Consider the following 16,788-nt stretch of genomic DNA (forward strand, 5'->3'; position numbering starts at 1 on the left):
TCTACATCTTATCTTCAGACAACGGTGGTTGTTGAAGAAGCCCTTGCTCATGTTTCACCTTATGGCTTGCGGAACTGAACTTTAAGAACCATTCAGGAACTGGGAGTTTTGGACTTTGTCACACACACACACGACGAGTTTAGTTTTGGGGTTAACGTTCGAGGTTTAACATTCTTGAATTCTAACATACTAACATTTTTACTTTTATTTTACGTATTATCATAAGTAGTGATTAATAAAATAGTTTTTAACACTGAATCATGCTCGGTGTGTTTCTTTTGTTGCTGGTTTGTGACACCTACATTGATGCTAACTGTATCACTGAAAATGACATAATTCCTGGCTCTTCAGTCTCCAAAGAGCTGGCTCATGAGAACATATGGGAGATGTAACACAACACTAGTTTATTTCTGTGAAAGACACATTTAAAATAAGATATCATGAAACATTTCCTTACTTAAAAGGATGATGCATATTTGTAACATTCTGGCAGAAAGACAGCAACATTGTATAGGTAGTGTGGAAATAGATTATATGCACTGGGCTCCTTTGTCATCTGAACTTCTCTCAAGATCTAGTGACCAACTCCCCTACAGAAACAGTAACGCTCTCACTTAATAATCCTTTCCAGTGCAGCACAATTCATAAAGTCGTGTATTTGTTGAATAGATATATCTTGTATTATCAAAAATATGCAGACATTGAACATGAACTATTAATAAATGATGGATAATGACACTGACAATGCATTGGAAGGATTTGAGATACATTTTGTGGAAGGACGGAACTGAAATTTCAACGGCATTAGTCCATGATGATGATGATGAAACAATACTTCAGGCCACAATTATCGATTATATACAGCTAATAAGTTTATGAAAATAAAGTGGAGGACACTGAATTATAAATTTCCATAAAATAACTCACATTTATGGAGATAATACAGAATGACATCATGCACTGTTAACTTTGGATGTTGAAGGTTGCGCAGTGTATTTAGAATGGTTTGCTGAGGACATCAGCAATTAATTTACCAAGGCTGCACAATGGTGGGTTTCTTTACCAAGGTTCACTGGTGACTTTGTATAATCAAAGATCAACCAATACAAAAATTATACATTTTGATGTTCAGTCTCTGTGCCATTAATTTCCACATTACTTATGTGGCTTTTAATAAAAAAAATTGTGCGCTAAAGTTAGCAAATGATAGATTAGGCCTCAACAGCAAACTTTTCATTTATGTTTCAAAAGATCAAAGAAAAATGTGTTCTGAAAAAATATTTTAATTTATAAATCCATTTTGCTGTTCTTTTCTTCCTATAGAAAATCAAGTGAGGAGATTTGCTGGAATGATGCCTGGGATATAGTGCTTTATTGATTTTTAGGCTAGAAAGGCAGAGTTGTTGACCTTTAGGTAGCAATTTAGTAAGAGTTCAAAATCATAGAAGAGCAAAGAAGAAAAAAGTATTTCCAGAAGTAAAGGGAAGGTGAGCAAAAGGACAGAAAAGCTGAACAAAAAAGAATCAGATTTGAGATGAGGACTATTTTTAAAAAGTGCACCTTAATCTGGAATGCGTTGTCTGGAAAGGTGTTGGAGATTGAATAAATCATAATTTTCATATGGAATGGCACAAAGGGGAAAAAAAAATCAAGGGTTCAAGGAAATGGTAGTGTAATCAAATTGTCTGACTCTTTGAAAGACCCGGAAAAAGTGGCACCCAATGAGCATAATTCTGTATGGCAGAATTTGAAAATTATTATTTATGCTGCAGCATTAACTTGAAATGGGTAAATTAAATGAATGTTTAAATCTGAGTAAATCTAAATACAGAACAAAGGGAAACACAGAGCTAAAGTGTATTCTTCAGAATATTCCACACTCATAATTTATGCTCTCCAAACAAGACCAAATAATCTCCAAGATGTCATGCTTTATTTACTTTATTCAAAGAAAAAATATTCCACAGTACTAGTATCTAGCAAACTAAATGATGGCATGACAGAATTAGACAGCACAGCATCTGATAAATTGAAGCAGAGCTCCATTAAAGTGGACAGATCATCAAGTTTGAACATAGAACACACTGTACATTTAGCAATGAAGGCTAAGAAAAATTCAATAGTTCATTCTGGCTTTAAACAGCCAAAACTTTCTGTAACAGTCAACCGAGATTAAACTCCAAAGAGAGAAACCAGGAAGGTTTCAGTAACTTAATGACTCCCAACATTACTTTAATTGGAGAAACAAATATATTTCATATTCTATAAATAAAGCCATGATGAAAGCACCAGTGTTTCTGACTGGATGGAAAACCACACTATCCCCAAATGAGCTTTTCCAATAACGACTGTAATTGAGCAAAAAAGCTACAAGTCCAAGGCATGGACATATACGTCTTTCCATTCCTTTCCTCGACTATAATTCAAAAAATAAAATTATTGACCAATAACATTAAATTAAAAGTGACTATTCTTGTTTGTGAACACACTGCTCAAGCATCCTCCAAGTACAATAATGATCAAATATATGGGAACTGCAGTAGTAATGCAAAGGCTTATCCCCTTGTCAGTTCATTGTTCCTAAACCTCTTATTTACTGCTTTTGGTTCAGACACCTACATTTTAAAAAGAAAGTTATTTTGAAAGGTGTTTATTAAATATAATAAACATTTAACAATAGGAAACAATATTGCTTGGTGGCACATATGCACTAACATCCAGATCTGGGCACCCATAAACAGCAAAATGATGCACAGACATCAAAAGAGGAGACATCTTAAAATGACCCTGAATACCTCTGGCACCCAGTAATTGAATGATTTTGGACTAGAGATCCAAGAGGAGGTTACTTGTAACTATTCCAAACATCAAAAAATGCTAAAAATAAGACACTCTACAGGAAGAGGAAAATGTAAAGACAGAAAGAACATAAATTATTGTATTTTGTAACTTGCGTTGTGACACAAGTATTCCAAGGTTTGGATAATTGTTGTTTTAATCCAGTTCCTGAAAGTATTAATCAAATTTGATTCATGGCACTAATTATTCTTTGAAAAACAATTGCCATCCAGGAGTTTTATTAATGGGTTTGGAGCTATATGATTAACTTTCAAAATGTGCTGATCAAAGCAAACTCTTAATATTGGTTTTATGTACATGCTCACTTATACAAATCAATACACAGTTTATGCATTACATACAACCTCAACTTTGGTAACATGCAGACAGTATTATGAAGTGTCACCTATTGCAATTTCCAAAATTAAACAAGACTCTCAGTTACTGACCATAGGTGAGGTCCATAACTAGGGTTTTGCATACAGTTAACAAAAGTACAAAACAAATGCATAAATTAGATTTAAATGTTAAACATGTTTTGCATATTAATTTCATATCTAAAGGATTTAAAGCCTCTGAGCAAATAGAAGAGAAACCACTAACTGCTAAAATGCTGAAGCACTGTGCATCCTTTGTCTAGCATGTATAGCATTTCAACTGGCAGACAAGTTGACTACATTTGGGCAATGGTCAAGCAAATCGCAAAGGGTGGGGGAAAAATCAACACAATCACTATCTCAGATCACACACTGTAACTGGAGAGCATTAAAAAGCTTTCCCCCTTCCTCCCTGCTACAATGATTGTGGCAGCACAATTATCAGCCAGGCTGAGAACATGCAGTTTGAGATTTTAAAACGCTTCACATAGGTGAAACCAGAATTTTGGCTGACAATTTCAGTGCATGAATCAAAGAGTTTGTGTCTTCACCTGAAGGTTTTTACTTACTGCTGGACAACAGGGCAGCATTTCTGAAATTATATGGAAGTTATTGGTGTTATATCACATAGTACAGGACATAACTAGAAAAAAAAAACAGAAACAGCTTTTCTATTTCTACCAGCATGCATTTCCTTATCCACAAAACAATATATTTAAAGCATGAAATTAGAATATATTATATATATTAAGCCCATTTAAATTTCATTGACACTGCAACGTTGATGATATTACTTTACCATTCTGCTTAGTTCAATGCAGCACACCTTTGCCCTATGTTAAATAATGCCACATAAGTTAATGCAAAATTTAAAATCTTCAAATTATTCTGTTCCAAATATTATTCATATGTTAGAAAAAAATCAGTGCAATGCCAGATAAATCCCATCGTTCAAGAGGAAATCCAAATTTTAAATCACCAGATCTGTAGTTTTTGTATGATTGGGCTGGATTGGAAAAATAAACCTAAAGGTTTGCTGACATAATTAATTTAAGTGAATATAGGAAATAAAGGATGAATATGCAACATGATTTTCCTCAACAGCATCTAAATTATTTATTTCTAAACACACACACACACATTTTTATTTATATTTATATATATATATATATATATATATATATAAATAAAAAAAAGTACCTCCCTTTTGCCCTCAAACCACAGCAAGCTTTCCAAACTTGGGGTGAGGGTCTGTGACAATGGTTGCAAGCAGAATGTGCATGCTGAAACCATGATGTTTGCAGAAAAACAGAAATAAAATTAGAAAAACCAAAGCAATTGTAAGCAAAGAAATTGCCAGTCATTGTAAAATCTGTCAAGCACCTGTGTGAAATCGCTCCCTTTTTTGGAGGGGAAATCTTCACTTTTAGAAAAAATGCTTTTCTTGTAAAACATCCAGCATCTTTTCATAACCCAGTCTGGGAAAACTTGCTGTCCAGATTGCAAGGTTTGAAGAACTTGGGGCTGTAGGCCTTCACTGTCAAGGGAGTGGGAGTGGAGATATGATCTGACAGCAAGAGTTAGGAAGCTAATCCAGCACATCAGAAAGACTGGTCCAACACTAGGTGGGCAAGAGTTCTAACGTGCAAGGCGACACTGGGGGCCAAATGCAAACCCAGCTGATGTTGTAACCCATATTTTGGGAAAATTTACCACTATGTACATCGGTTAATAAGATACACCAGTGTGCAAGTTGCCCCTTCACCTTTCTGCCTCCTTCCAAATATTCCTAGAAAGTAGAACATCAGATTTGGCAGTGGGAATTTCCACAGGAAACAAGTATTATGATCAAGGAAGGTTTAAGAGATTTCTCTTACTATCACAGACTCCACCCAACCCAATGCATTTCGCTTTTGATAACTATGCACGGACAAACAAAAAGAAACAAAGTCTAGGTTACTAAATGTGGGAAGTGGTCGGTTTGGAGACCACGTTCCTGCCAGAGTCTGAATGATAATAACATCATCCATAACGAAGTAGCAGATTTCCCAAAATGTTTTGTGATCAGTTCCAAAACTGTAGCCTTTAATCATATCCATTGATAGTACGACTTCTAAAAGCAAATTTATATTAAAAAGAGAATCAATGCCACACATAGTTTCAAATTTTACTGAGATGCCAAAATGTAAGAACTTTGATTTGTCCCATTACTATTCTTTTCCCTGTTACCCTTGGGGAACAAACTCTTGGAAAGCAATGCATTAATCCTTTAAAAGGTAAAAATGAATTCCTGATGAAACCTCTCCAGTTGAACACTGCCAGTTGATTTTAAATAGATTGTACAGGATAGTAGCTCTAAAGCTTGTTGCTTGCACACATGTCCACCTAAACCTATTCTATCTACAACCAATGACTCCTGGTTTCAGGCAAAAATAGGTAGTAGGTAAATAACCAGCATTTTATGAGAACCTGTAAATTACTGTGCATGTGCTGCAGATTAAAACTGCAGCAAAAGAAAACATCACTACAAAAATGCTGGAAATGGAAGACAGCAATGAGTTGGAAATGCAAACAGCAAAGCGCAAATATAATCTCAGCATTACAGAATGCTGCACTAATCATGTTCAACACAAATTAAAAATTTCACATGCTCTGTCTCTCTCTACAAGCACCTCCTCATTGTGCTGATGTGGCTCCTAGGTAAAAATAATCACTTTTAGAAACAAATTATTCATCTTCCTTAAAATCTGTCATCTAGTCTCCCAAATGGTTACCTCGCTGAATGGGCCATTTTTACTTTCAGTCAAAAACTCAAATTTTAAGTTATTTTTTAAGAAATTAGAGCAACTAATTCAAACTTTCAATGTTCATTCTCCTGGTTAACAGCTTTTCAAAATGTTTGATTTTACTGATTTGGTTGTTAAAATGGACTACTGCAGGATAATGGGCATTTAGGATACTTAAGAAAGATAAAGATAACATGTAGAAAATAGGCAATGTAAAATTAAACAAAAACAGCAATAAGGAAAATAATGGCAAGATGGAAAAGCAGAAAGATTCCTAACGTTTATTTTTTTAAAAAAAGTTCAACACTGTACATTTTAATATAACATCTCAATAGACCTTATTGTATTATGTGCAATTACATAATTATATAAAAAAATTGATGGGTGGAGGCAGAATTTCATGTGATTGAAATTGCCAGGATCTGCTGGCATTGAGAACTTAAAAGTGTAAAACAAACCATTTTAACAATCCAACTGGCCAAATGATCGTAAACTCCACTATGGAGTCAAGTCTAGAATTTTATTATACCAGTACCATTTCAGCAATTATCTTTGTTGTTAATCCTAAAATAATTCTGTTTGTGATAACCCATATACATGGCAGACTTTCATAAACTACTGTGCAACAAGGAAGATTTGCTCAAGTTATTTATAGAAAAACCAAACAAAAGTCTGATAGAAAGGCAGGCAAAAGAAGCCGGAGAGGGAAAGTGAGTGCTGGAGGACAAAAGCTAGGATCAACTAAGCCATGAAAATGTATACCTGTCCGAATAGCATTCCAATGGTTTCCAGATGCTCCAATAAACTGCTGAAAAGATATAAAGCTACTCAAGAAATGACCACCAGTAAAATCTTCCCATCATCATGAGCAGCAATACTGGTACATGTGAGTGAGCAGATAATCTCAAGAAAGGGTATATGGCACAGAAATACCTTGTCAGACCAGGAACAAGTCTTATAGAAGAAAGTACTGAGTTTTCATGCATGTGTGAGCAAATCATAGCTTTTTCAAGCAGTTCTAAGAATTTAAAAGATCAAGGGTGCATGAAATCTCACAAAAGGTCTGCTACAGTGATATTTTAAAATCAATTCAATCAAGATGCCGTCTCTTATATTTCTTAGTCAGATTCCAAATACAATCAGACTGAAAAAAAAAGAGCGGGAACATGAATCGAACACAGAAACACAAGGGAATGAGGCAGAGAATGTCTACATTATGGGCTCTGGAAAAGATGGATATCACATGAAAACATACAGGGAGAGATATAACTATTATATGGGGCAGGTGGGAGTCATGTGACATGGCAAGGAGATTGAAGGAAGGGGGAAATAGAATAGAAACATGACAGTCAAGAGGGGTGATAAGTGTCGTGGTCATAAAATGAAATAAACCAAGATCTCAAACTAATACCAGATGTATAAAACCAAAACAGCATGAGGAATCTAAAGGGCATTCATCAGGATGGGCCAAGATACAGAAAGGAAATAAAATGGCCAGGGTAACCCAATCAAGGGGAAAGTACCATGAATTCTCAAGATGCATATGTTGACAACAGAAATAAAAACGTTAAAAGCTTAAATAACTAATTGCTCTGCATTATAAAATTAAAAATGAAAATTTAAGAACAGTATTAAAGATCAGACTTTATACAATGGGTTACATTTTAGAAACACCTAGATAGTGTGCTTAGAAAGCAGTTCCACTAAAAGAATTATACTATATGGAAATTAACAAGTTCTGTTAGCAGGGAAAGTAGGTGATAGAGTAAAAATCATATAGCTGAAGAAAACGCAGTAAGACTTTTCTTTGGCTGGGGGTGTGGGTGTGAGAGTAGTCGTGTGCTATTTGCTCACCAGGCAAAAAAATAACAAATAGAATTTACATTTTTCAGGAATGACGGCGAGGCATACTGTGCAGCAGAAACAGAAGATTATAAATTAGTACTCCACAATATTCTGGAGCAGCCCATTTTAGACATTACAACAGCAGAGCAATACGGAATGGCATATGAAAATCAATAAAAATTGCAGATGCCAGAAATCTAAATCTAATATAAAAACAGAAAATACTGGAAATACTTAGCAGCTCTGGCAGTATTTGTATGGGAAGATATACAGAATCAATGTTTCAGGTTGAAGGTCCTTTGTCAGAACAATCGTGGGTCTTTGACGTGAAATATTGACTCTATTTTTCTTCCCACAAATCCAGTCTGATCAACTGAGCATTTCCAGCATTTTCTGTTTTTATCTTGGAATGGCAGATGGCTTGTCACCACAATGCATGGCCTCCAATTTCAGTGGTGCACAAAAAAATACTTAAATTAATCTCAATATGGTGTTACTTTCCAACAAACTAAAATTAGCCAGAATATGGCAACACTTAATGCACGTGATTCACAAATGGAATGAGTTCTCAAAAGATGGGAATGTGAATTACGTTTCTCTAGCTGTTAGTTTTATACCACTCAATAAAGACACACAAGGATCATTAGCCTAACTACTTGTCTAACTATGGAATTAAAACAATTAAAAAGTCTACTTCCTTTACCATTTCCATTATTTTTTTCCAAGTCAACTTATCTTGTCTAGTGCCACTACAACTGATCTGGTGTTAGATTTTAGCCTCTATGTCTATTCATTACTCACCGTACAATAACTATCACTATCCCTTCTGGATTTACAGGGTACCCTGTGGCTATTAAAATCAAGTAAACAGCAGAAGCAGGAAGCAAACACCATTCCCTTGCAAGACTACTGTTGTGCAAACCTATAGCAGAAGCACTGGGATTGCCAGCACAGATTTTAAGGATTCTTGCCATAGCTTTAAAGCACTAGAGTGGAAATTCGTCCCACATCACAATATACTAGTACATGTTGTACTCTACTTACAGAAATTCAGTTCCACTGACGTCAATGGAGCCAAATGTGAGTACGCATGGCTTTATTGCCTGCAACAGAGGACAAATTTCTACCTTGTCATGTCAATGATGCTGTACTTCTAACACTGAAAACCGAAGATTGTTGGGTTAACTTGTAATACTGTTATAAAACCTGCTTCAAACATATATTCTGGATCAGTATCAGGCAAGTAGCTTTGTATTTAAGTAAATCAATGCAATATAGCACCCTTTTGCACTAATCAGCTAACATCAGCCCCTTTATGCAGATATGGCTAATACTGAAGAACAACAAACATTAAAGACTGAATGATATAAAAGACCTACCCTTTAAAACATGAGTCAAATTGTATGACAGTTGTAAAAACATAAAAAATGTGACGAAGGCAAAAAAATATTACTGACTAAACATGTATCATTCAGATTAATGATTCTCCAGTGTACCAAACAACGAGTTATGGTAGTGATGTTACAAATTGTCAATTTGCATGATCAAGCTAAAAATTTTTTTTACAATGAATCACTTTACCTCTAATTGTAACAGTGATGTCCATCTAAGACCCTTAACCTATACATTCCAGTTGTGCATATTGAGAGCGGAGTTGGGTGTCCAGTTTCAATTGTATGTACTAGACAGATCAAATTTATAAACATAAGGAATGCTCTGGGTAACTAGAAAACCCCTTGTCCTCAGGCAGTTACGATGAAGTGCAATTGCTTAATGCCATTACTATTTTCATGATGGCTGTCCTTACTAGGACCTTGGAGTGAGCTTTTTGGGAGTGTTGGGTCTTTTATGCTGCCACAGATGGCCGTGGATGATAATTGCGTCCACACAGGCAGACAATGATTTGGCAGGAATGCGACTGAACTGCTTGCGATCCGAGTTGTACTTGTAGAGTCCCTCAATCATTTTCCTTCCAATGTTTTTAGGTCCTATTCCCGCCAACTTAATGATTTCTTCAGTTTCAGGATTGTAGGTATAGAGTGACCGGAATTGGCAACCGGCATCCCGGAAAAGGATCAAGAAGTTATTAGCTTCAGAATTTTCCATTTCCTAAGAATACAAAAAATATAACTATAATAATAAATTAATGAAAGCACCTTTGAATATATTATAAAAATATTGATCAACTCTCCATACAGTTACAGTGAGGGAAAGTCACACAGAGAGCAATGGTCTTTGTACTAAGATGAAGCTGTCCTCACACTAAACTAAATATATGCCTTAACTAAAATGGCACAGGAGGTGTAGTTTGAAGATTTTCAATTCAAAGACTGTATACAGAAGAGGACAGATAGAGCAAAATTGAAAAAGATAAATCATGGGAAATAGCAAACTTTAACAATATATAGCATACTCCACTCGTTGGATTTTTCACACTATGGTGATCCTCAGTAACATGAGTAAGCTTTTTCATGACCAAGGAAGACTCCATTTGAGTTTGATGCACTACTTTAGTTCATCTGGGAAATGTGGATGTCAATAGCAATGCTAGCACTTGAACTGAGAGGTTTGCGAGGCCATTTCAGAGAGTAGTTAAACGTCAAGTGTATTGTTGCGAGTTTGGAGCTACATACAAGCCTGTTCTCTATTGGAAATTAGAGAAGCAGAAAGTTTTTTTTTTAAAAATGATAATCGAGTATTTGATGGCATCATTGATACCAGTTCAATTTTTCCATTTCAAAATCTATTAGTTTAGAAGTAAGTAGAATTTGAACTCAAGTCTCCAAATTGCTAGTCCAGTAAGTTAATCACAGTGCTATTGCACCCAGGAGTTTGAGCTATTAAAATATCTACACCCTTTTGCTATGTAAAATAAAGTTAACTTCAGCATTACCCGATAAGAAATTGGAAATTCCAATCTTACCGCAAGTATTTTGTTCTTCTGATTTTCATTGACTTTTCCAGCTAAACAGCAGTGGGAAATTGCATTCTGAATTATATGTTTGTTAGATTTTGCACTGGGTTCTTTGTATAATTTTGGTCCTGCAAAAGTAAACAGACAAATTCATGCTCCAAAAGAACAAAATCAAATGTCTCCTCTCTAATCACAAGACAACTTGGATACATTTCCAAGTCAGGTTGGTGTGCATTTCGGAGGAGAGTTTGTAGGTGTTAGCGTTTCATGAACAATACTGCTTTTGTTCTGCTAGATAATACAGGCTGTAACTATGGGAGCAAACGTCTATGAAGCCTTGGTGAGTTACTGCAGTCCATTTTGCAGACCATTTGTTCTACAGTTATGCCGTGTTGGATGTGAAATAAATGAATTGTTAAGGTGGATGATGGGCATCTGTTCAAGCAGGCTACCTTTTGTCTCAGGCACATTTTTGAAGTTAAATTAATCTAGTCAAAGAGACTCATTTGTGTTTTGTCAATAATGGGAAGACTTTGGAAGACAGAAAGTGACCCACTGGCTGAAGAATGCCAACTTCTGCCTTGCTCAAGGCCACAGTTTTTGGGTAGCCAGTCCAGTTAATATTTCTGATCAATGCTGACACCATAATTTAATCTTTCTCCCACCTTTAACCACCCCATTTCCCCCAATCCAGCCCCAGGATAAGCAAGGTGGGGGATTTTGGCAATGTTAGTTGAATGAAAAGGGGAAGTGCTTAGACTCTGTTTAAAAAGGGAGATGGTCATCACCTAGTACATGTATGGTAATGAACGATGTTCAATCAAAAAGGAATATTCTCACATCTGACATCTTTGAAGCCATTGAAGGAAGAAGAAATAACAGAGCGGCATGATGCTAACTAGCTCAAATCTGCCTTGAACTCAAAGGCAGTCACTTATTACTTTTTCTTCTTTTCTAGAATTCATACCGTTTGTCTATGTTTGGACCAAGGCCTTCAGGAGGACTGGACCCGAGTAGCACTGATGGAATTCAAACTCAGTTTGAGTTTTGGTTATTGGCAAGTTGAGTTTGACCGGACTATCAGGAACATCATCTGTCACATTGCTAATAAGAAGAGTAGATTGATAGAGTAGTAATTGGCCAGATTGAATTTGTCTTTTTGTGGACAGAACATAGCCAGATAACATTGCACAATGATATGCAACCTTACTGAAAGGTTGGTAGCAGATGCATCTCGTTCTGGATCACAAGTACCAAAGCCAGCATATTGTCAGAGATGATACTAGTTTCTGTATTCAGTGCACTCAACTGTTTCTTGACATCATTGTGGTTGAAGACTGGCTAAAGGGATGGAGTGGACCTCAGAAGGTGGCAGAGATGGTTATTCCACTCTGCACTTCCAGTTGAAGACAAGGGAAAATGAAGTATTTGCAATTTTTCTACTAGTGCTGGGCTGCACCATTATTTGAGGATGGGGATGTTCTTTGCTTATCTAATTGTACAGTACGATTTATGAGTGGAATTGCCTGGACAGCTAATGTTTGATCAATTGAGTCAAGTATCCTGTTCTGGGCTACTTATTCTGTGTGATTCTCTGCAAGCTCACATTGACAACCTGTTTACATGTTGAATGGGTGAAAGTAAAAGGCTGCGATGGGAAAATATTACCAAGCTCTATACCTGTGTATTCTGTTGCAGAAGCAACCGATGAAGTTGTTGAGTCATTCTCCCAGTCTTTTTCACCATTCCGATTGGCAGAACAACCTGGTGACATAAATCCATCAACTGATTCTGTCCTGGATATTTAAATTGGGAAAAGAAAAATCTTCAGTCAGTACAGCATACATTTTAACTATCTAATGCACTACATTGCAACTGGCAGATAACCCATTGCAGTGAAAAGTAATCCAATGTGCTGAAGTTTTATTATCCTTTATTCCTTTCTCCATCGTAACGCACTGAGTCCATGAAACAACGATCATCAAGCATGGTGCTTAATGCGATAAATTTTACGCAACTTCTTAGATTGCCCTTGATAGGATGGGTTGCAGAGTTGCTAACATTGCGAAACATTGAGACATTCTATGTTGACCTTTTCAGCAGGTCGCCATATGTTTCAGATGCATTCTTAAGTGTATAACTTATTAGAATTCAGCCCTCTAATGTAATTAATTGAAATTATTTCCCCTTAAGAGTAGTCAGGTGATTATATTGTTCTCAGCTGTAGCGCAGTCCAAATCAATGGGTGGGAAACAGACAGCTTCCCCACTAAGTCTGGAGTCATGCAGGGCTGCCCTCTCTCCCCTGTCCTGTTTGTGTGTTGTATAGAACCCTTTGCTAAATCCATCAGGAAGGACGAGAGCATCAGAGGGGTGACGTCACCCAGGTGGAAACCTCCCTGTACATGGACAACGTCGCCATCTTCTGCTCAGACCCAAGGTCAGTTTGCAGGTTGATCAGCATCTGCGACCAGTTTGAGTTGGCATCAGAGACCAGAGTTAACCACGCGAAGGGTGAGACCATGCTCTTCGGCAACTGGACCGACTGATCCAACGTCCCCTTCACCGTCAGGCCTGACTACCTGAAGGCGCTGGGGAATCTGGTTCAGAGGAGCTGGGGCGTGCAACAAAAATTGGTGGGAGCAGATTGGGAAGGTGAAGCAGAAACTGGGACTGTGGGAACGGTGCTCCCTATCGATAACTGGGAAGAACTTGGTCATCAGGTGCGAGGTGCTCTCAGGGCTGCTGTACTTGGTGCAGGTGTGGCCTGTTCCTCGCTGCTCCAGCTTGGAAATCACCCGTGCCATCTTCCGGTTCATTTGGGGATCCAAGATGGAGCGGGTCCGACGGGTCACCATACACAAGTCCCTGGACAATGGGGGTAAAGGTGTCCCCAATGTTGCCCTCATCCTGATGACCACCTTCGTCTGTGGCTGCATCAGGCTGTGCGTGAAACCCAAGTACGTGGGCACCAAGTGTCACTATGTACCGAGGTTCTACCTGTCCCTGCTGTTGCAAAGGATAGGCCTGGCCTCGTGGCCACACAACGTCCTAGTCAGCTGGACGTTGCCGCACTACCTGTCCTTCGTGAAAAAGTTCTTCCAGACCAACACCTTTGACCACAAGTCCATCAGGCAGTGGTCAGCACGGAACATCCTGCAGACACTTCAGGAGAAGGACTCAATGGATACTGTAGGGTGGTTCCCTGAGCAGACTGTCCAGACCATCCGGCAGAACGCCTCATCGCCAGAACTCACCAACAAACACCAAGACCTCGCTTGGCTGGCAGTGAGAGGGGCCCTCCCAGTCAGATCCTTCCTGTATGGTCGGAACCTCACTCCCAGCGCGCGCTGCCCCCAGGAGGACTGTGCTGGGGTCAAGACGGTCACCCACCTCTTTGCGGGCTGTGGGTTTGCGAGGAGGGTGCGGCAAAAGATGCAAGGGTCCTTGTTACGGTTCATCCCCAGCAGCTGCGTAACAGAGGATTTTCTGATCTACAGGCTGTTCCCGGGGACACACACAGAGACGGACATCAACTGCTGCTGGAAGGTCATCAACTCGGTGAAAGACGTCCTTTGGTCAGCCCGAAACTTGTTGGTCTTCCAGCACTGCGAGATGTCCGTAGGGGAATGCTGCCGACTGGCACATTCCAGGCTGCAGGAGTACGTGCTGAGGGACGCACTGAAGCTGGGTGCAGCCAATGCAAAGGCTTGGTGGGGAAGGACTACAGTTTAGAGTTCTTCTGCCACTGGAGAGGGAGGGGCGGGGTCAGGCGAGAAAGCTCTTAAATATTGTAAATATGGGACTGGGTAGCCTCCAGGGAGCCACACGTGTGTTTTTTTTAATATAAAAAGGTAACACTAATGAATGATCTGTACAAGAATGTAAAGTTTTTCACTGTTTTATAATTGTATATAGTTTGTTTTTTATTATAAAGTTTATTTTGATATAAAAAAAATTATATTGTTCTCTTGAACAACCATAAGGTAACAATGGGACATTTAGAATCTGATGACTAACTACAACTTAAAAATTTTGCTTTTCTGTATTTAAGTTTCTTCACCAGTTGTTACTGAGAGAAAAATGCACAAAATATGATGAGAGAGAACATGCAACTCAAATCACCAACACAGATAAAATGCATCCCAGGCTCTTAAAATAGACAAGGCAGGAAGTGACTGTGGCTCCAAAATAATTTTCCAGTCTTTTTTTGCTTTGGTCCTAGTGCAAATGAATTGAGTTGTCCACTCATCTTGCTGCATACTGGCTAAAAAAAAATTCCCAAATGCAGTTTTGGAATACTGTGCCATTTAAATGTTTCACACTGATGGCACCACAGTTAACATTGGCGTAAATGAAATCTCTCCCTATGATAGTCCCAGTGTTTTTACATACACAGAGAGATTAGTTACACTGGATTAGTTCTCTTTCGAACAAAGGAAGCCAGGGAAAATTCAAACTGCCATAAATAAAATTATAAAAGACCTATTCAAGGTGAGGGAAGGATTTGGGGTGGGGGAAAAGACTCATTTCTCTTAGCAGAGAGGTCAAAAACCAGGGGACAAGGATTTTAGGCAAGGATTAGAGAGGAGATAAGCATAAGCTACTTACATCTGAAGAGTAGTGGGGGATCTGAAACACACTCAAAAGTGTGGAGGATGCAAAAGGCCTCAGATTTAAGAAGTGCTTAATAAGCAACTGAAATGCTTTCATCGACACAGCTTTCGACCAAAAGAGATGTATAAGTTACCCAGCATGGACATCTGTGTCAAATGGCACAAGGGCTTCTGTTTTAATATTTATAAGATTCCAATTGCTTGACCTGATATTTATCTGCTTCCGAGAATTTAAGATATTTTCCAAACTTCATGATTAAAGTGATTGCTGTCAGTAATATGGCTGTCTTTCTTTGTGACATCATATTCTTCATTTGTTCAGACAAATTTTCTTTCACAAGTCCACTTCAGGGATTAGGTGAATATTTTGATGTAGTGTTCTAAATAGTAAAAACAGTTATACCTGAGCAGGTAAATCTATCTCTTTGCTAAACAAAAGCAAACATTTACTTAGTGATGTCAGCATTGTGAAAAAGTTCTAAGAAGCATCAGAAGAGCCTCAATCAAACAAAATTAAATGCCAAGCTGCAAGTGGGCAAATTAGGACAGGTGACCCATTTTCATAGAGCTACTAAAATCTGTTCCCCAAATATTAAGGCAAATAACTGTCTTAACTTTAAAGAATTAAGTGTCCAGTGTGATTATTCTTACCTGGGAGATTTTTTTCCTGAATGTACACTGTCGGCATCTGCTGTGTTCAATGATGCCAAAGATAGGCAGGACACTGGAAAACAGTGAGCACACATGAGTTTGCACAAACATCAAATAGGTAAGCAGCAAATTTAATGGTTTACTTGTTTAAAGTAGTATTCACTGGTTTCTGTAACAAAAAAAGACGAGAGAGAGAGAGAGAAATTTGAATGCAAAACCCATTATTACACCCATCTTTTCACTCCAGGACACTGATGGATCTTCTGTGCATTTATAGCCTTTTTTGTGTGACGTATTATCTCTTCTATATTGGAGCTGCATCCAATGACATTCAGAAACTCAGAAAATGATTTACAAGTAATTGACAGAATCTCCAAAGGAAAAAAAAAGTCCTTAATTAAAAAAGCTATTAGTTACCTGCTGATGATCTGACAGGTGTTCGTGGACTTGATGGATCCTCTCGGAAAGACCTCGGACGAGCTTTCTTCAGTTTTAGACTGGTAGGTCGAGGCTTTATCACATTATCCATGTCCTTCATTAGTTTCAACTGCTTTTTCCTTAGATATTCTTGTTTAATGAACTCTCTGCGTGACTTTTCATCTTCCTTCTTTTGTCGCTCTTCTTCAGCTCTGAGTCTGTGGAATGTTTGAGATATAATGCACTCACATTTACAAGCATACTCTTCACAACCTTAAGACTTCAAAGTGCCACACACTTCTGAATTGAGCAATTCATCAAGCAAACACAGCAGCCAATATGGAT

General features: G+C 37.9%; 1 protein-coding gene across 1 annotated transcript in view; it reads right to left on the bottom strand.

Annotated features, from left to right (window-relative positions):
- Positions 1-1,931: 1,931 nt before the first annotated feature.
- Positions 1,932-16,788, bottom strand: part of camsap2a (calmodulin regulated spectrin-associated protein family, member 2a) — a 152,764-nt gene continuing 137,907 nt past the window's right edge. Inside the window, 5 exon segments of the mRNA XM_052011124.1 lie at positions 1,932-9,955; positions 10,770-10,888; positions 12,441-12,556; positions 16,027-16,099; positions 16,444-16,661. Coding sequence (XP_051867084.1) covers positions 9,653-9,955; positions 10,770-10,888; positions 12,441-12,556; positions 16,027-16,099; positions 16,444-16,661 — 829 coding nt within the window. The 3' untranslated portion in view covers positions 1,932-9,652.

Source organism: Pristis pectinata, chromosome 3 (genome assembly GCF_009764475.1).
Source record: "Pristis pectinata isolate sPriPec2 chromosome 3, sPriPec2.1.pri, whole genome shotgun sequence".
NCBI classification, from domain to species: Eukaryota; Metazoa; Chordata; class Chondrichthyes; order Rhinopristiformes; family Pristidae; genus Pristis; species Pristis pectinata.